At 42.1% G+C, this 21,906-nt stretch overlaps 1 protein-coding gene and 1 long non-coding RNA gene across 3 annotated transcripts in view; one reads left to right on the forward strand and one right to left on the reverse strand.

The window, feature by feature from the left end:
• Positions 1 to 5,395: 5,395 nt before the first annotated feature.
• LOC130558676 (uncharacterized) lies at positions 5,396 to 9,589 on the forward strand. Of its 2 annotated transcripts, XR_008963469.1 has the most exons (4): positions 5,396 to 7,317; positions 7,548 to 7,632; positions 8,963 to 9,087; positions 9,183 to 9,589. It is a non-coding gene; the product is annotated as an uncharacterized LOC130558676 (long non-coding RNA). The 2 variants fall into 2 exon arrangements; XR_008963468.1 differs by having other exon boundaries at positions 8,963 to 9,589.
• A 5,213-nt stretch (positions 9,590 to 14,802) lies between these two features.
• Positions 14,803 to 21,906, reverse strand: part of ibtk (inhibitor of Bruton agammaglobulinemia tyrosine kinase) — a gene marked incomplete at its 5' end in the record, with an annotated part of 38,947 nt that continues 31,843 nt past the window's right edge. The window contains 2 exons of the mRNA XM_057339789.1: positions 14,803 to 15,616; positions 18,739 to 18,871. Of these exons, the coding sequence (XP_057195772.1) occupies positions 15,491 to 15,616; positions 18,739 to 18,871 (259 nt within the window). The remainder of the gene's footprint in view (positions 15,617 to 18,738; positions 18,872 to 21,906) is intronic.

Here is a 21,906-nt window from a genome sequence, read left to right on the forward strand (position 1 = left end):
GTCATGTGCAGTCTTACTTTACAATACTTATATTCTTCAGTCAGACTCGTGAGAGGTAGTTCTAGGATGCTCGGGTGAGGATGGTAAAGAACTATTTGGTACACCTCCCTGAGATTCAGCTGTCACATAAAAAATAAATAAAGCACAGCACTATTACGTGAAGGCATGTGTCACCAAAACTACTCCAAATATTAGGTTTCAAACGTAATGAGTAACGATCAGCTTTATGATAATAAAGTATACGAGGGTGATTTAAAAGCATAATGAGCTGTTTACTCTCATTTCGCTCTCGTTTGACAATAATATCATAAGCGGATCGGTCTGCGCAGCACGCGCATGAAGTTAAATACACCTTAAAAAAAGAGAACATTACGATGTATTCCGTTCTGCTGAGAGAGATTGCTTTGTTTATGTTTACTTCAAAGCAGTCGCATCGTAATGATGAAAGCGTGCTCGGGTGCGGATGGTAAAGTACAGTGTGAGTGCAGGCCAGCAGGGGAGTGGGAAGGCACAGTTGAGAGCAACCGGGCTAAATGTGAGTACACCCTAAAAAACACATTAACTGATAAAATATACTAATGCCAAGGTCTCTGGAAAGAGATTTGGTAAGTGATATTTATGTTCCCCTGTGGTCATGAGAAGTCCAGTGGTGGCACCGTCTTCCACTGGTCAGGTTGGGCTGTGCTGCAGTGGGGAATGAATCAGATTCCGTTTAACAGCTTGAACACGAAGCGCTGTGAAATGCTGATCTCTTTAAGCACCGGGAGGGTCCTACCAATCTGGAACACGCAGGCGAGGCCTGGAAGCTGGTGCAGAAAGGTCCTAACAATCTGGAACATGCAGATGAAGATACCTCAAAGTAAAGGTTTGCTCTCCTGAGCTCAACCTTGTTGCAGACGTTTGTCGCTGCCTTACTGGACAGCAGACATTCTGGTTTCAGTAACTTGATCATTACTATTATCGTTTCTCTGGTACGGAGACTCAGAACTCTGTTGATCTGTTACAGTCCCTGGGAAGGGAGACTCAGAACTTGGGTGATCTGTTTCAGTCTGTAGGGGAGATTCAGAACCTTGTGATCTGATAGTTTCTCTGGACCGGAGACTCAGAACTTTGTGCATCTGTTAATGTTTCCTGGCACAAAGAATGGAAACTAAGAACGTTGGCATTACTATTACAGTATCTCTGAAGCGGAGACTCAGAACTTTGCTGGTCTGTTATGCCTTCCCAAAGGGGAGACTCAGAACAAAGAGTTTTTGCTGAAAAGGTACTTTTATCCCTTTTAAGATAAGAAAGGAGATTGCATTTGGCACTCCTCCATTCCAATGCTTTGATTGGCTGTTAATGTCAGAGGGTTCTCCCTGGATTGCCACCTTGTTGTGGTGGAGAACCTTGTGTGTTCCAATGAGCCTGAGAGCAATGCCGTCGGGAGCTTTAGCTCCTGGTAGGGTCACCCATGGCGGTAAGGTCGAGGGGGAGGTTCCAGACAAAGCGCGATCCAAAGACCTCAACGGCGGACGTGTGCGGAGGATGACAATGGATAATGTCACAACGACACTGAAGGCGGATGAAGGCTGCAACAGAGGGTGGTCTCCAGTCATTGTGGATTTCCATGCCATTGGAACTAGGCCCCCCTCTGCCAAGGACCGTGTGGTGGCTGCAGGCGCATCAGTCTCCCCACGTTAAAAGATATCACGCGCAGGTGTCCTCCCAAAAGGGAATCCATCCTACATCACGGATAAAAAGTCCTGTGACGACGGGGACAGGACAGTGTAGTCTGGGAGTTCCCAGCCACAACCTGGCACACAGGCGGTGGGTGTTAGAAGGTCGCTAAGCTCTTGGACCGAGGCAGAAAGAGCTTTTCGGCAGCTGCACCCATGACTGAGCAGCCCTATTTAGGATCCACTCTGCTTACCCCAGTAGGGGAGGGGGTTAGAAAAGGTACCCTAAAAATAGCCTTCCTCGAAAACTCCTGTCTGGACTACCGCATCCAGAGGGAGCACCATTACGCGGTCAGAAACAATGCAAACGGTTATATATTGGAGCCTGGAATGTGCAGATCCTCATGGACAACAAAGCCAGTGATCGAACCGAAAGGAGAACTGCCATCATCTCAAGGGAGCTAAAGAGATTCCAGATTGACATCGCAGCGCTCTCCGAAACCTGACTGGCTGATGATGGGCAGCTGAAGGAGGAAAAAGGCGGATACACTTTCTTCTGGAAAAGAAAGCCTGCAAACGAGCCACGTATCCACGGTGTCGGTTTTGCTATTAAGAACAGCCTCATCAACTACCTTTATGAACTCCCTGTGGGCATCAATGAACGCCTGATGACCTTACGCCTGATGCTTGCAAGCAGTCAAATGGCCACTGTTATTAGTGCTTATGCCCCAACACTTGATGCACAGGATGAAGTAAAGGAGACCTTCTATGCTGACCTTGACAAAACTCTATCCAGAGTCCCCAAGGGGGACAAGATAATCTTACTTGGGGATTTCAATGCCAGAGTGGGACGAAACCACCATTTATGGAGAGGCATGCTAGGGAAAGAAGGGGTTGGAAACACAAACTCCAATGGCACACTATTGCTGACAAAGTGCTCAGAACACAACCTGGTCATCACCAACACACGCTTTCGCCAAAAGAACACATTCAAAACATCATGGATGCATCCTCGCTCTAAACTCTGGCACCTCATCGACTACGTCATCGTCCGCACCAAAGACCGTCGTGACGTATTGAATACCAGAGCAATTACCAGTGCAGATGAATGCTGGACTGACCACCGTCTCATTCGCTCCATCATGTTTATCCACCTGATGCGGAAAAGAAAGAGCCGGCCAAAACTAAACATCGAGCGTCTGGGTGAGTTCACCTACCAACAACAGCTCCAGTCGACCCTCAGTGTAGACCTGCCCAAGCAGTATCCAACTGATGTTGAAAAACACTGGGGCAGGCTCTCTTCTGCCATCATTAACTGCAGCAAAAGCATCCTTGGTCACAAAAAGCAGAAACATCAAGACTGGTATGATGAAAACGACAACGAAATTCAACAGCTTCTAGATATCAAGTGGCAAACTTTTATCACCTGGCAAAATAACATCAATTGCAAGGTTAAAAGAGTAGCTCATGCCAAAGCGAAGGCAGCCGTCCAACTGAACATTAACAGTGGTGGACAAAGAAGGCTCTGGAGATCCAGCAGCTTGCTGACTCTGGAGACACCTGAGGATTCTTTGATGCCACAAGAGCGGTATTTGGCCCTAGCTACCATTGCCTAACCCCACTTCGCACTAAAGATGGGCTCACGCTGCTGAAAGATAAGGAAGCAATAGCAAACAGGTGGAAAGAACATTACGGGGATCTTCTGAACAGAGACAGCACTCCTGAGATGGAGGTCCTCGAAAAACTCCCTCAACAGCCTATAAATGAGAGCACGGGAGAACCACCCAGCCTGAAAGAGGTGCAGGATGCTATTAGGAAGATGAAGAACAACAAGGCTGCTGGTCCGGATGGCATTCCAGCAGAAGTCCTAAAGGAAGGCGGCCCTGATCTCCTTAAACACATCCATGCCCTGCTTTATAAAATATGGGAACAAGAGAAAATCCCTGCACAACTTAAGGATGCCCTGGTTGTCTCCATCTTTAAGAAAGGAGACAAGGCAGACTGCCGGAATTACCGTGGCATTTTTCTCCTGTCCACCACAGGGAAAGCCCTGGCTCGGGTTTTGGCCAACAGACTCACTCCACTGTCAGAAGGCATCCTTCCAGTGTGTCAGAGTGGTTTTCGCCCAAACAGAGGCACTATAGATATGATATTCATTGCTCGCCAACTTCAAGACAAATGCCGGGAACAAAATCTACCACTATACATGGCCTTCATAGACCTCAGCAAAGCCTTTGATTCAGTGAACCGTCAGGCCCTCTGGCTGGTTCTGGCAAAGATTGGCTGCCCAGAAAAATATATACGGGTACTGAGACTGCTACATGACAACATGTTAGCTACAGTCCTCAGTGGCAGTGGGGATGAAACAGAACCCTTCAGGGTTAACACAGGAGTCAAACAAGGATGTGTCATTGCTCCAACACTGTTCTCCATCTTCACTGCTGCTATCCTCCATCTTACAGGTAAACATCTGCCCCAGGGAGTCAAGATTATGTGCAGAACAGACGGGCAACTCTTTAACATCAATCGATTCAGGGCAAAAGGTCGAACCACTACTTTATCAATCATGGAGCTGCAGTATGCGGATGACAACGCCCTTGTAGCCCTCTCAGAAGAGGACCTACAGTGCATTTTGGTTGCCTTCACAAAAGCATACAAACAGCTGGGTCTAGCCATCAACATAAAAAAGACTCAAATCCTCTATCAGTCACCACCAAACAGTACTCCTGTCCTGCCCCCAAACATCTCAATTGACAACATCAAATTGGAAAATGTGGATCACTTCCAATATCTGGGCAGCCTCCTATCATCCAAGGCCAACATTGACGATGAAATACACCACTGCCTCAACTGTGCCAGTGGGGCTTTTTCAAGGCTCAGGAAAAGGGTTATTGAGAACCGCGACCTTCTGGCAAAGACCAAAATCCTGGTCTACAAAGCCGTAATGCTACCCACTCTACTGTATGGATCAGAGGCCTGGACCACATACAGTAGGCACTTAAAGGCGCTAGAGGCATATCACCAGAGATGCCTCCGGAAAATCCTCAGGATCAGTTGGGAGGATAGACGCACTAACACCAGTGTCCTGAAGGAGGCTGGTATCCCCACCATCACTGCCACCATTGCTCAACATCAGCTCAGATGGACCGGTCACATTGTCCGTATGCCTGACTTTCGCCTTCCAAAACGGAAGCCTTTCGTCTTCTACTCCCAGCTTGCTGAAGGAAAACGTGCCCCAGGAGGCCAAAAGAAGAGGTATAAGGACAACATTAAAACAAACATCAAAAAGTTCCACATAGACCTTAAGACTTGGGAGGACATGACAAAAAATAGGGCGACATGGAGAAACCTTGTCCATGAGGGCGCTGCACTATATAATGAAGAGCTCCACCACGCTGCAGAACACAAACGCAGACTCAGAAAGGAGAGCGCATCCACCAAAAAGGCCCAGTCCAAACCCACCATCACTTTCACCTGCCCACACTGCACAAGAACAATCGGGTCCAGGATCAGCCGCTATGCTCACCTGAAGACCCACAAGGACCAAGAAGGAGGACAGTCATACTCGACTACGAGTGACCGCCGATGATGATGAATGTCAGAGGGGGCTCACTCTCCATTCCTACTTTGTATGGAACTGATTTGCATAGGATAAAGTATGACATTAAAACATGACTTTTGTGGTTTACCTATGCATATTTCACTTCCAACAAGTCCTCCAACTCATACGACCGCATTGGTCGTTTTCAACGTTCCCCAAATACGACCCTGTGGAGCGTTTCCTAAAATAACGCCTCTACCGGCAGCAGGAGAAGCTTTTGTCTACCGTCATTATAAAATGATATATTGCGCTATCATTTTGCAATGATGACACGTATCAGAGTGTGATTTTCACTTTAAAGGGGACATTTATAATCGGGCTATAATCGGGTGTCTGGTGCATCTACCAACTCAGAAAACATGAAAAATGACAATCCAGTAACTTTGTTTACATGAGCCTATCTCTGCAAGCCTGTGAGAAAACGAGCCATTCAGATTTCGCTCGCTTTCTGATGTAGGTAGTCATTCTTATTATAATATTACCGCCCCCTTTTCTGAACGTGTCCACCCATGGCGCTGCCACCATTTTTGTTTTCGCAAGTGACATATGTGAATTAGTTCCGACACCATGGCAAAAGTAAGCAAAGCATGCTAAGTGTTCTGTTGTTGGCTGCACAGAGCAGCACAGAACACTGTTCCCAGCCTGACAGGAGAGCAATGGATTTATTTTGTTTTCAATGGAAATCCACCAGACTGAACGAGGCAAAGCTGCAAATAAAGACATTGTAAGTACCGTTATATTTTAAGTAAGACCTCAGGGACCTGTGGCAACTTAAAAGTAGGTAAAACATCATTGTGAAACGTTTGTCCATTCACGCAAAGAAAGCAATGTGTATGGCTTGTAAACATGTGACGGGATTGTCCTGTGTAACATTACTTTCACTTAAAGAAAACGCGATGCGTTTGTCTTGAGTATCTTCACTTATAGAAAGCAGTGTGTATGGTCTGTAAACACGCGATGCGTTTGTCTTGAGTATCTTCACTTATAGAAAGCAGTGTGTATGGTCTGTAAACACGCGATGGGTCTGTCATGGGTACTTTCACTTATAGAAAGCAGTGTGTATGGCCTGTAAACACGCGATGGGTCTGTCATGAGTATCTTCACTTATAGAAAGCAGTGTGTATGGTCTGTAAACACGCGATGGGTCTGTCATGGGTACTTTCACTTATAGAAAGTGTTATGTCTTAATGTAGACAAGAAGCTGGAGACTGTGGATTCCTTTCAGTAACTTTATTAATGGACTCTAGCAGTCAGCATAACATGCAGGCACATGCTCAGTATCTCTACTCTCTTCTTCTTTCTTCTCTCTGCATCTCTATGCAACTCAAGTAGATCGAGTGCCACCTAGCGGTACATTAATATAACAACATCACATAATCCCCTTTTAGTTAAATGATGCTCCTGTGACCAATAAGTAACATGAAACAGAATCAAGAACAGCAAATCTGCCATGCATCAACAATTTCACATAAAATGAATTACACTAAGCAACACATTAAATGAATGCAGAAGAGTATTTAACGTAACAAGCAATATGAACCAACTACTCAATTACTATTCAGCACTTGACTCTCATGTAAGTGTATGATGTGTTTGCAAAAGTCCATGTCAATTTCTGTGACTAATAACATAATCCTTTAGACAACCGGACTCACGTCTTTGACGTTGTTCTCTTGGACCAGCATCAGAAGACAGTGAATTTCCAGACAAAGGAACACGAGAGGGCATCACGTTTTCAGCATTGGCCGTCATTCCATTATCTAGCTCTCTAGTTGGCACGGGTGCAAGACATGATGCATTCCACTTTTTTCCATCATCCAAGAGGTAAGTGTAAGGACCAACTTTTTTCCTGACCTCAATTGGAGGAGTGAACTTTGGATAAGCTTTTGGTACATGTACAGACTTTTTAATGCGCACTTTATTCCCTGGTCGAAAAGAGAAATGTCGCACACGATGCTTGTGGTCAAAGCGAGATTTCATGATATCCTGACGTGAGGAAACACGCTCTGTGGTGTCGGCTCATGACCAGAAGGTGAAGGTTTCAGGACATTGAGACGGGTACGCATTTTCCTTCCATGAAGCAATTCGAATGGGGAAACACCTGTTACAGCATGAGGTGTAGCGCGGTAAAGCTGCAGGAATTCAGTCACTGTTGATTTCCATGGTGCGGATTGTAGGATTGCTGATTGGATTGTACTCTTAAGGACTCTGTGAAAGCGTTCAATAGCACCATTTGCAGCAGGATGATACACTGAAGTGCGAATGTGCTTAATATCTCTGTCTTTCAGGAATGCAGCAAACTCAGGGGAAGTGAACTGAGGCCCATTATCACTGACCAGAGTGGTCGGGTTGCCGTGTCTACTGAAGACAGAGGTAAGAAATGCAGTCACGGTGCAGAAGGTAAAGGAACAGGCTGGAGTGGAACAGCAGAGGCTTTCGCAGTTTTGTCCAGAGAAAGACATAACTGACAGGCAGCAATTTTCTCCGTCACAAATGTGTCCATGTTTGGCCACCAATACATCTCACGCAGGCATTGCTTCGTTCTCACAATTCCCTGATGACCCTCATGTGCAATACGGAACAATGACTCACGCAATTTCCCAGGCACAACCAGTCTAGATCCTCTAAACACAAACTCATCTTGCATACTGAACTCATGTCGGAGCTTGTAGTACGGACGAATCACAGGATCCACAGCAGCGGAAGATGAAGGCCATCCACTCGCAATTTGTGCGCACAACGCAGAGAGTTCAGAACAGTGAGCAGAGGCAGTAGCAAACTCTTCCTGGGATATGGCAATTGGACCAGAAGACAGTAAAGCAACAAACTCGGGTTCTGTATCCGACTCAGCATCCAAAGGTAGAGGCAAGGGCAAGCGGGATAAACAATCTGCAGTGTAGTTCTCAGATCCAGCACGATACTCAACTACGTAGTCAAAACAGAGCAACAGAGCAGCCCACCGAGGAATACGCATACCAGCTCTATCAGTCCCTTTTGTGGTCAGCAGTGTCGTTAATGCTTGATGGTCAGTCTGCAACGTAAATCTGCGACCCCACAAGTACATTCTCCATTTTTCCACTGCCCAGACACACGCCAGAGCCTCCTTTTCAACAGTGGAGTATTTCTGTTCAGCTGAGGAGAGTGTTCTGGATGCAAAAGCGACAGTATGTTCTTGACCATCAGTGCCAATTTGAGCGAAGACAGCACCTAGTCCATATGCAGACGCGTCAGTAGAAATGACCACCGGCATCTCAGGGTCAAACAGTATAAGCGCAGGACTGTGAACCAGCAGCTTCTTCACATCATCCAAGCTTTGTTGAGCATCATCAGACCAGCGAAATCCACTCTCATCTCTCAAGCACTCATGCAGAGGCATCACCACAGAAGCGAAATTAGGAATGAATTTGTTGTACCAGGAGAGAACACCCAGCAAAGAACGCAACTGAACATCATCCGTTGTTGCAAGTGCATCGATTATTGCAGATAGATGTTCCTGATCCAACTGAATACCCTGCGACGTCACCATGTGGCCTAGAAACTTCAAGCTCTATTTTCTGAATTGACATCTTTTCTCATTCAACACCAACCCAGCATCTTTGAGACGTTGCATCACCTTCTCTAGCGCTTGATCATGTTCTTGCAGCGAGCGCCCCCACACGATGATGTCGTCCAGATAATTTGCAACGTTCTGGATTCCTTTTAGAATGATGACCATCATCTTTTGGAATGCAGCTGGAGCAGACACCAAGCCATAAGGTACCCTGCAGTATCTGAAGAGGCCCTCGTGTGTAAGAAAAGCAGTGAGGTCCCGGCAATCTTCATGAAGAGGTAACTGATGGTATGCACTTTCCAAGTCTATAGTTGAAAACACAGTCGCACCTTGCAGTAATGTCATCATCTCCTCCATGTGTGGCAATGGATAGCTGTCTACTATAACTGCCTTGTTGGGCCCTCGCAAGTCCACACACATGCGGATCCCCCCCGTTTTCTTTTGGACCACAACAATCGGAGAAACCCATGGAGAAGAATCAATCCGTTCGATCACACCAGCCTGTAAGAGACGTTCCAGTTCTGCGGAAACAGCATCTCTCACGGAGAAAGGTAAGCAACGCAATTTGCATCTGACAGGGGGTACAGAGTCAGAAATGTTCACCTTGTGCGTGAAGTTGTTCACACAGCCTTATGCAGCACGCTGTGATGGAGAAGTGTAGAGCACAGACTGGAGCGGATTGTGCCGACGGCAGCACAGTGTGTCCAGTAAATTGCAGCTGAAGTCCCTTAATCAGATGCATGCCTAGCAAAGCAGTGCCAGTGTCGACAATGAAGAAGTGTGCAGGACAGGTAATGCCATATTTAGTGACCGTAGCAGATAAACATCCTAGTACTGAAATCAGCTCTTGTAAGTAAGTACCTAAACAGACAGCAGGGGCTTGCAACGGCACAGTGCGAAAATGCTGTTCATACAGTTGTTTCGGCAGGATGGACACAGACGAACCAGAGTCCACAGTAAGTTGAAGAGACACAGGGGTAGCAGCAGGTGAGGCATGTACGGTCACTTCACACATCAGACGGTCAGTCGCTCCAGGCAGATGGAGAATACAGACCTCTGGCAATTCAACTGAATGCACTGAATGAGTAGGAGCAGAACGGCAGACTCGTGCAAAATGTCCAACCTTATTGCAATTCTTTCATTTAGCAGATGCAGCGGGGCAGTTCTGTGCGTTTGCAAGATGTCCAGCAGAGCCACAGCGAAAGCATGTTCGAGCTGACGGAGCAGAAGCAGGTGGTTTTGATGAGGTACGTGCTTTGAATTTGGCCTTAGGATGCTGTCGTCCAGAAGCAGGAGTGGCATGTACAGCTTGAACTGGAGCGAAGTTACTCGTAGCCAGCGATTTCGCCTGAGCATCAGCGGTCTCTAGCTGTGTGGCAATTGTACTTGCAGTCTCCAGTGTCAATTTAGATTCCACTAATAATCTTTCACGAATGCGAGGGTTAGCAATATTTTCAACAAGTTGATCACGCAACATATCGTCAAGATTGTCAGCAAATTCACAAGTAGTCGCTAAATCTCTTAATGCAGCAATGTATTCAGAATCAGAATCAGAAGAGCTTTATTGCCAAGTGTGCTTGCACACACAAGGAATTTTCTTTGGTGTTGGAAGCTTCTAGTACAGACATTCAACACAATGACAATACAATATAATACGATTTACAGTCTAAAAGATTCTAAATTGTGCATATATAAAATAAAGACTATTTTACAGAAAATGGGGGATAATAACATATAAGAGACATTGTACAGGGTAGTATATAGTAGAATAAACATATTAACAGATTGTATGTACACTTGTGCAAATGGATAATTTAGTAAGTAGAGGTAGTGTTATATACATGTATACATAAGATGTAGATATAATAAGGCACTATAGTGCACACTATAGGAGTAGTGGAAGTGGAATATTGCTCTTAAGGAGCAGTTATCTGTTTAGGAGGGAGATTGCCTGGGGGAAGAAGCTGCTTCTGTGTCTGGAAGTCCTGGTGTTTGGTGCTCTAAAGCGCCGGCCAGAGGGCAGCAGATCAAAGAGTTTGTGTGCTGGGTGTGTGGAGTCAATGATGATTTTTCTTGCCCTGTTTTTCACTCTGGAATCGTACAGGTCCTGAAGTGTGGGCAGAGGAGCACCAATAATTTTCTCAGCACTACGAACTGTCCGTTGTAGTCTTCGTAGGTCTGATTTGGTGGCCGAGCCATACCAAACAGTAATTGAAGTGCACAGAACAGATTCGATGACCACTGAGTAGAACTGGGTCAGTAGCTCCTGTGGTAGGTTGAACTTCCTCAATTGACGGAGGAAGTATAACCTCTGCTGGGCCTTCTTTACAATGGAGTCTATGTGGGACTCCCACTTCAGGTCCTGAGAGATGGTGGAGCCCAGGAACCTGAATGACTCCACAGTATCCACAGTGCTGTCCAGGATGGTGAGGGGAGGAAGTGATGGAGGGTTCCTTCTGAAATCCACTATCATCTCCACTGTCTTGAATGCATTCAGCTCTAGGTTGTTTTGACTACACCAGGCAGCCAGCTGAGCAACCTCCTTTCTGTAGGCAGATTCATCACCGTCTTGAATAAGGCCAATGACTGTGGTGTCATCTGCAAACTTCAGGAGTTTGACAGAAGGGTCTGTAGAGGTGCATTTGTTTGTGTAGAGTGAATATAGCAGTGGAGAAAGAACACATCCTTGAGGAGCTCCGGTGCTGATGGTACATGTGCTGGATTTAAATTTTCCCAACCTCACTAGCTGCTGCCTGTTCGACAGGAAGTTAATAATCCACTGACAGGTAGAGGTTGGCACAGAGAGCTGGGTAAGCTTGGGCAGGAGGAGGTCTGGGATTATGGTGTTGAAGGCCGAGCTGAAGTCTACAAACAGGTGAGACTCTGCATTTCAAAACGACAATAGAAGTCGTTCAGGTCGTCAGCCAGTCGTTGATTACCCATAGACTGAGGGGATGATGGCTTGTAGTTGGTAATGTCTTTCAGGCCTTTCCACACCGATGCAGGGTCGTTGGCTGAAAACTGGTTCTTCAGCTTTTCAGAGTAGCTTCTCTTAGCTGCTCTTATCTCCTTTGTCAGTGTGTTTTTGGCCTGATTATACAAGACTTTGTCCCCACTTCTGTAAGCATCTTCTTTGGCCTGACGAAGCTGTCTCAGTTTCATTGTAAACCATGGTTTGTCATTGTTGTATGTTAAGCGAGTCCTGGTGGGAATACACATGTCCTCACAGAAGCTATTGTACTACCGTTTCATCTATCCTCTGTATGCATTTCCTGAAAGCATGTCTTTCCACGACCACATATCTTTTCGGAACGAAGTGTTGTTTTAAAGCCGTAATAGCATCAGCTAGATCGTCACCGGTATCGGGCAGTGTATAAAACAATCTCTGACCTTCGGTTCCAAGGCAGTGCAGAAGCAAAGCCCATTTTCTGGCTTCTGACCATAAATCCCCAGTAGCATTGATGACTAGCATGTAGTTCCGGAACATTTTCAGCCATGTGACTAGCGGTAGGCTCACCGGGACAAGGCAAAAAAGGATTGGGAAATGGAGCAATTACTGAAGCCATCCACAGAAAATCTTGTAAAAAAAACGTCCTCGTCACCAATTTTGTTATGTCTTAATGTAGACAAGAAGCTGGAGACCGTGGATTCCTTTCAGTAACTTTATTAACGGACTCTAGCAGTCAGCATAACATGCAGGCACATGCTCAGTATCTCTACTCTCTTCTTCTTTCTTCTCTCTGCATCTCTATGCAACTCAAGTAGATCGAGTGCCACCTAGCGGTACATTAATATAACAACATCACAGAAAGCAGTGTGTATGGTGTGTAAACACGCGACCGGTTTGTCATGTCTAATTTCGCATGTAGAAAACATGACGCCTTTATTAGGAGTCTGTTCGCTTTTAGAAAACAATGTGTTTGGTGTTTAAAGACACAAACAGCGTTTCTCATTCGCTTTATGTGACCCTTCTTTTGTCGACGGAAGCACAGGCTCACAGCCCTGGCTGAGTTTTGGGGGTGGAGACTAGCAGCTCATTTGCACTTAAAGAGACACACACCAAAACAGCGCGTTTCTCCTCACATGCAAAACTGGGCAATTAGGGCATGGTATAATAAAAGATCTGCGTTGTATTTTGAGCTGAAACTTCACAGACACATTCTGTGGACCCCTAAGATTTATATTACATTTGTGTAAAAGTAGAAAGAAACCTCTCCTTTAAACTGTCAGGATGAACTGTATTTACATTACAAATTACACTATTCACGCATTTTGAGCAAATAACGTAACCCATTTATTTATTGTATAACATAAAACACAGCATATACTGTAAAACAGTCACAATTGTTATTCAAAACGTACAAATATTCCAAGTGTACAGAGGTCAAACAATCAATATTTATGAGGAAAATACGCTGAAATGAGCACCATCTGCAGTAAATCTTCACGTCCTGTGAACTTCCGGGTTTAACACACATTTAAAATTAACGCCAGACGAAGTGACAGGTCAGCTGTGATTGTGAGAAAGCATTGGTTCTCGTATATCTTGTGACCGATTGCGTCATTAGGTCTGCACTTAATGTGAAGTCTTATTGGCTCTCGATTGTGTCATGACGTCAGTCTGAACGAGCTCTGCCTACATGCGTTGCATACATGGATAATCTTCTTCTAAACTTATTTCTGATTTCAATTCAGAAGGTTTGCGATGCGATTTGTTTTGTAATATACTGTTTGTCAATTTATGCAATAAATATTTCTGAGTGTACATTCACACGTGTTGCATTTGTATGGTTGAGTAATATTTAGGTTATAGGGTGGGGGTTGTGTTAGGGGTTCAAAAATATCTTTAAAACTATAAATATTGATACTATAACAAATACTAAGAATTAAATCCATAAAAAGTGAACAAGCTAAAGCAATGGAATGACTGTAATTCATAATAACCTGCTGGTGCTAGAGGGCACTCATCCTTAATACGTAACTGTTGGTCATAATAAGGTGCTTGTACAAACGACCGACTGGGTCATTTTGGGGGGGGGCAGGACAGTCTCTTCACTTCCCAAACCACTTTCAAAATACCTTTGGCATTGACCTGAGTGGACAAAGTACAAACATGACATCATAATGTTAAACATCGTGCATGCATTCATTTATTTGTAAATAACTGACCGATAGTTTGTCCATGTTGTGTATAAAAGAATGCAAAGATTTGTATAAACCGCATGGCCAGTTTATTACATGCCACGTCTGGAGGTCCTGATGAGTTTTATGGCTGCTCTGGCCTCAAGCTTAGGGTGAGAGGAGAGGGGGTACGGTGATAAGGCAAAATCCTGTGGAACATTAGCAAACTTGAGCTGCAAATATTTAAACCAGCGCATAGAATTTAGAAATAAAACATTATTTATTTATCGTTTCATTCTTAACGCCATTCCAGCATCTAAGGCTATATTTATGGGGAGAACTGGTCAATCTACTGTATACACAAATCTGTTCTATACACAAGTGGATCCATACAAAAGTTCGGGGAGTGACAATTTGAAATCCTCAATCAACTTAACCTGCATGTCTCTGGGCTGTGGGAGGACACCCGAGCACCCGGAGTAAATCCACGCTGGAGAGCATGCAAACTCCACACAGAAAGCCTTCCCGTTCAGCTGGGGCTCAAACTGAGGACCTTCTTGCTGTGAAGCAACAGTGCTAACCAGGTCGGGGATGTTTGATGTAGGTCAGAGAAACTGGCAATTCAAGGTGAAATGTGTAATAGGTACCTATTAAAATTATTTCACAGTTAATTATATACCATCAATAGCAGATGGTGGAAGGCCTGAGAAAACTAAACTACTAGATCGGCCACTAGCATCTGCACACCGTGCAACAAATCATGATTGTTCTTAAGCAGGGTTCCTGAACATCTGTCACTAGTAGAACATCTGTCTCCAGTTCACATCCTTGAGGGATAATTGATGGCTCATCACAAAGAACTTAGGCACTGATACACACATTCAACTCTTTATTGCATGCCACTGCAAAGATCCACATTCAGCAAAAATGAAGAACAGAAGAACTCCAAAAATGTATTGATAATATTGCATGTAGTACCAATCATAGTCTGGCAATGACAAAAAAAATCTACCCCTATATTCAAACCCAAAATAAGCATATTTTATAAAGATGGCATTGTCGAGTTTTTTGTTGTGCACAGGAAAAAACCAACCAGCTCCTTCAAACAGCCCTTATGAGCAGCCGAATAAAATCTTCATAGCTTTTTACAGCTAATTCAATTTTCATCATACTGTTACAATGTGTGAGAGGAGTTTGCTGTGCACAGCATTTATATTTCTCTGCCTGGTCTCTATAAGGAACCTCATACAGATACACACACAACCTGTGAGATGCATATTATTTCAACATGACATTACATAGTAAAGAAAATAAAAATATTATTTGGCAAGTACTCTCTGATTACCATGATTAAGTCCACCTCATAGCCCAGTCTTTTCTGTATTTCCCCTCTAAGAGATCAGCATTACACATGAAAAAAATGCAGACAGAATTACATCAGCAAGCAGCAAATGAAAATGAGCTTGCATACTACAGAATAAGGTGAGGAAAAACAGGACTTGGCTTGCAATACACCGTAAAACTGCTTTAAACGAGCGTGATGTCAGGGGTGTGTTAGCATCAGTGTTTGTTCCAGGTGGGAGTGGCGATTGGACCTTGGGGTGATCTCTCCACCACTATCAGCTCCTCCGGATTATAGGAGGCATGGTAATGGAGTAACAGGTCTTGAATTGCTCGCTCTTCAATCTAAAGCAGATGGGAGAACCATAACATAACAGTTGAATAAGGAGGTCGATAAGGAAAAATGCCACCAACCATTGAGAAAATACAATCACTGCATGCAGCATTAAAGCTGGATGTGTGCGGACACACTTTGGCTTTATTCTAAATCAAGAGCCCCACAAGTTATGGATATTAAGGTGTCAATCCAATCTTTGAAAACATCTGTCCACGCCAAACACTAACTCTTAAAGCGGCCCTAACACAGGCGGTTTCTGCCAATCTCATATTAATCTTGAGGACCTACAGAGTAGTATCGCATACTTCGTATCTTCGAAGAGTATTTAGTTCGATCACATTCATAAAAGATAGATACAGCTGTACGATTTTTTCCGAAAGCATACGGCACGTGCGGGGGGGAGGGGTAGGCTGAACTAAGCACGTGTGCACTAGTGATGGGTCGATCTTGAACGATTCGTTCATTTTGAACGAATCTTTAATGTGACTCGGGAAGAACGAGTCATCTCGGGGAGTGATTCATTAAGTCGCGCATGCGCATTGCGCAACATTCTATGGGTCCTGTACTCGAATTAGTAAATTAACTAATTTTTCTGTCCAAAGCTGTCACGTTACGTGACAAAAGAATGAATGACTCAAACCCGAAGACTCGAGAGGTGAACTAATCAATTCTCTTTCCGGCTCTGATTGCATTGGTTAAGCGTACGGGGCTGTCACGTGATGAACAAACGACTCAAACCCGAAGACTCGAGAGGTGAACTAATCAATTCTCTTTCCGGCTCTGACTGCATTGGTTTAGCTTACGAAGCTGTCACGTGATGAACGAACGAGTCAAACCCGAAGACTTGTCAGATAAGAGGTGTGGTGAGCTAATAATAGACTAAAGACCCAGGTAAACAATGAATTAATCTTTTCGGTTTCTTATAGTTTTGTATTGTTTGTAATGTGATCAACGTTTGCATAAGTAGTAGATGTGTTAGGAAAGTAACATGTAACATTTTAATTATATTTTGCTAAAATGAACGAAATGAACGATATGACTCGAAAAAAGATTTGTTCATTTTGCTGAACGAGACTCAAAGGTCCGAGTCAGTAAAATGATCCGAACTTCCCATCACTAGTGCGCACCCATTGCCAACAAAACACAGACATCAGTTTCACTCACCGCACCCGGTTCATGTCCGGCATCTTTTAGCACTCAGACGGCTCCATATATCAGTTTCAAACAATCTCCAAATCCAGAGTTATAGCCACCGTTTATATAACACCCAATTCATCACCCAACAAACACCTGAACTTCGCGAACGTATGCTCTCTCTCCCTCTCCTCCACACAAGTGAAAGTGACGTCTGTGCATGCTCCTTCTCCTGCTTTCCTTGCTGCCGCGTGTGTGCCACATGCTTTTCCGGGAGAATTGTCCAATAAGGGACTAAGAAAAATTGTTACGAAACAGTTTTATATGTTCGGAAAAAAAAATTCCGAAACCTGTACGATCGCTGGGGGAGTGTATCGAGCACAGAAATACTACGTAATACGCCCAACTCGTTTTTTGACAAGTTGACCATGTTAAGCATGAGAAGACAGCACGTTTAACATAGTAAAGTCGTCAGAATGCATGACACACCGTTGCAGCACCCCTTTAAAACCTGCGTTTGGCATCTATTTTGGAGATACAATACAAAGTGGACAGCACTAAATACAGCCTTAACAGGGTGCAGACATTTCACAATCTGATCAGTCAAACCACATTCAGACACAGTTAAAATCATGCCACTAGCATTTATAAAATAAAATAACACCAAAGAACAGTTTACTCATCTGTCAATCATCCCCTCTGCTAAAATTTTCAACTTTCCCAGCTGTGCACAAGTTATGAAAGTAACTGTACAATCTAAGGTTTAGGAAAGCCCATTATGCATTTGGGTTTAGAAAAGCCCAGTAAGCATTTTGGTCAGTGACAAAAAAGGTTGGCAAAAAAATGGTTTTAAAAGCATGCATCAGGTATATTAAAATGTACGTAGTGAATTTATGTTGATTCTGTGTAATTAAAAATAACACGTCATATATTTGTTTACCTTTTTATGAAATTTAAGACTGAAGGTACCTGAAAATGTCAAATGGTGTAAATGGCAAAAAATGAGAAATATTACATATTTTATCCACCTAGATGGAATGTAAACAACATACTCATTAAAATAGATTTTATTAAATTATTTTTATGTGATATTTTAATATAGAGTTCTCTCTAAATATAAATTTTAATGCGTTTTTGTAACATTTATTGGGACATATGCTGAAAACACCTCTGTTTTCTAAATAATATTTATTATGTAAAAAAAGCTAAAAAAAAAACATTAATACACTAAATTAGATGAATAAATTATAATTCACCTTCATTTTTCCTGTATATAATTACAATTTTATGAAAAATACTGATTACAAACCAGTTGACCATGTTGACAATGTTGCTTCTGCAGCCAAAGGCCATTGTCAAGTTCATCTGAAGTGATTTTTTTTAATCTGTGATTTAATTTCCTGTCACATGTCTTCTTGCACAATATTAACAAAATTGCTCCTTGAATTGTGGTTACACCACCTTGACACTTCATGAATTTGACGACATGATTCCTCAAATCAATTATAATATTCAGAACAATGGTGTTTTGTTTACTTTTGTTTATGCTTAAATAGGACAGATGTAAGATTATGCCAAACTAGCTGATATGGTGTTTAATTGAGAATTTGACCTTTTTAAACAAGATCAATTAATTGGTATAAAGTACACATTGCCATTTTTGCTATCGTTAACCCAATATTATCTCAAAATGATTTAAAACCAGAAATTTAAGACCTGGTTCTCAGAAAAGAGAATGTATGAAAGTAATTTGCAAATTTATTTTGAAATTTTAACCCTTTTAAATGTAATTAAACCATAGGGACACAAAAAATGAGTGTCACGTCACTGACTTTTTCTATGCATAGAAAAACAAGGATTTAACTTTTCATCAATATGCAACATGCAGAAAACTCAAAGCACCTCTCACATTCATTTAAGTACACACACTTGGCTAAAATAAAACCAGTTCAGAACATGTTTGCATGTGGTTGTCAGCATAGAGACCTCTCCATACCTGAATGAGCGCTAGAGGTTTCTCACGGCTTCGAATAAGTGCGGCTTCCTGTTTTCTCTCCTCCTCCACTATAGTGGCGAATGTGACAGTACAGGTGGAGGGGGGGCTGCCCAATGCCCGCAGTACCCAAGGGCTGATGGGAGAAAATACATTTTCTTTTTTATAAATATTTACAATTAACATCCAAACTAACTATTCATATTAATTACTACCGAGGTGCATAACAAATTTCTTCATTGGATGTGTATTAATAGGCAACTCAAGTTTATCACATTTCATACACAATGGTAATTCAAATTGCTTTACATAAAAATAATTAAAATAATCATCTAAAATAATCACAACAATAAAACAAGGAATTTAAAAACCTAATAATAAAAATAAAAAATATATAAATAAAATAAAATTATAAATTAAAAAAATATTTAAAAAAATGATTTAAAGTTAATTAAAACAATTTAGAATAAACTGATTATACATGAAATATAGTTCAGTCAGTTCGTCCAAGGCACAGTGCTCATTCAGTAAATGCACAGCTAAAAAGATGAGTTTTGAGTCTGCATTTAAATGTTGATAATGTTTTAGCACATCTGATTTCTTCTGGAAGCTGATTCCAGCTACAGGCAGCATAAAAGCTAAAAGCGGATTCCCCTTGTTTAGAGTGAACCCTTGGTATATCTAACTGACTTGATCCTAATGATCTAAGTGGTCTGTTAGGTTTATATTTAGTGAGCATATCTGCGATGTATTTCGGTCCTAGGCCGTTTAGTGATTTATAAACGATTAACAGTACATTAAAATCAATCCTAAAAGTAATTGGAAGCCAGTGCCTACACTTCCAGATCTAAGGACTGGTATAATATGCTCAATATTTTGGTTCTAGTGAGAATCTTGGCAGCAGCGTTCTGTATGAGCTGCAGCTGTCTAATGGTTTTCTTGGGAAGGCCGGTGAGAAGACCATTGCAATAATCCACCCTGCTGGTAATGAAGGCATGAACAAGTTTCTTTAAGTCTTAACTGGAAACAAAATATCTAATTCTTGCAATGTTTTTGAGATGGTAGTATGCTGATTTTGTTACCGCTTTAACATGACTACTGAAACTAAGGTCTGACTCCAGAATCATACCAAGATTCTTGACTTGATTTTTAGTTGTTTGACCCCTAGAGTCAAGGTATGCATTCACCTTGAGAACTTCATCTTTGTTTCCAAATGCAATGACTTCAGTTTTCTCCTTGTTTAACTGAAGAAAGTTTTGGCATATCCAACTGTTAATTTCATCAATGGGGTTGTAGTCATTTGGTGATAAGGCTAGGTAAATCTAATAGTACTTTCTATAAAATTAATTGTCTAAAGTTTGTAATCAGTTCCTATTTAGAAAGATAACAAGGTTTATGTTTGTTAGTTCTAACGCCATGCCAGCTTCCATGGCTACATTCATGGCGAGAAAAAATTGGTCCATATCAATTTATTTTTATTTAATTTATTTTTTCTAAAAACTTAAACTCTGTAGCCTTACATCAAACACAGTTTTAATGTAAACTTAAAGATCTAGAGCGGGATTAATAGCGGTGAGTTTACTAGCGGTGAGTTTGAGAATTGCAACCAATCTCTCAGTCCAAACACGACGGTGGCCACCGTAGTACAAAAAGATGTCATTGGCTGAGACAGCATGTCTTCCCATGTTGACACAGGGAAGAGATCATGCGGACATTAGAAAGACTGTAGAAAGAGCTGTCTTATTTATTACATAAAATAAAGGGTCTGTGGATTTTAAGTATAAAAAGAAGGATAAAAGTCAGGCAGGAGCTAGGACCTGCATTAATATTATAAAGACTTTCCAGCAGAGACGCGTTAGGACCTGCGAAACTAAGGCTTTTAGCGGAGATACTCATAGATATCTATGAAGATACTTTGCAGCAGAGAGACGTTGGAGAGAAAGATCTTCTAAAAATCACCCCTGAGGAGGTTGCTTTGATTCGGATCAGTATGTGAGTAACATTGTTTTTTCTGTTTGTCAGAACCAAGATATCTTGTTGTTGTAATATTAGCTGTGTAACAGAACAGTTTTGAGCGTCATTGTTTATCTGGAACCAGTGTGCTGCTTGTATATACTCGTGTCGTCTTCGCTTATTTTCAGGGCCGGACTTAAGAGGATGGGGGCCCCTGGGCTTGAGTTGTTTTCGGGGCCCCCGTACTATTTAAAATCATGTGTTTGTTAGCATTAGTAAATGTTTTTTTTCTCCAATGACTAACAATGACACGTGTTCATTGGTTTACACGTTTATAATGCTTGTTTTGACAGTGGGAGCCACAAGTGGTGCATTTATAGCGTGTAGGAAGTTTCAAACATACTTAAATGTAAAATCCAATCAACATTACAATATCAAGGGGACTAATATAGTTTTTGACATAATCATACAGCCCTACCATTATGTATTTTAAAATTAAATTTATTGATCCATAATAAGAAAACTACTAAAAAGGAACAAATGTGTGTGTTCTCCCTGTATTTCTCGAGGATGTTGAGAGATTATACGTCTTGGATCTAAAATTTGAGAACACCTGCATTAACATGAAACCAACAATGAGCAATACAGTTGTCAGCATTTATTAATCTTGTTTATTGTTAGTTAATGCCAAATACAATTGTTCATGTTAGTTCAGGTGCATGTTTTTAAAAATATTAGTAAATACTGAAAATAAAGATTAACAAATGCAGACATGTAATCTAATGCTTAACTAATGTTAACAAATGCAACGGTGTAAAGTGTTAAAAATATATTAGTATTCTATTGCAATTCCATCAGTAAAGCATATGACAGATCTATGAGTTTGAAATGCACATTAAAATTGTATTCATATAATGAGATGAAACGTCTTATTATGGCTTAAATAGTTTCATAATAATGAGATGGGTCCATAGTTTTGTAAAGTCTAGTTAACTGAGGTTGTGCAGGGCAAATAGGGCACCCCTCTGTTATAAATCGTTTTAAATCTTTTAATTACTTTATGTCTAACATAACATCATTTTCATGTCAAATTCTTAAATGTAAATCTAAGAGACTGTTTAATGCAGCTCACAGGCCATGAATCCATGAATGGTATATCTGCAAGGTATCATCTTAATTTAGCATTTACATTTTGCCAGAGATCTCAACGTCAGACAT

Source organism: Triplophysa rosa, linkage group LG8 (genome assembly GCF_024868665.1).
Source record: "Triplophysa rosa linkage group LG8, Trosa_1v2, whole genome shotgun sequence".
Lineage (NCBI taxonomy): Eukaryota > Metazoa > Chordata > Actinopteri > Cypriniformes > Nemacheilidae > Triplophysa > Triplophysa rosa.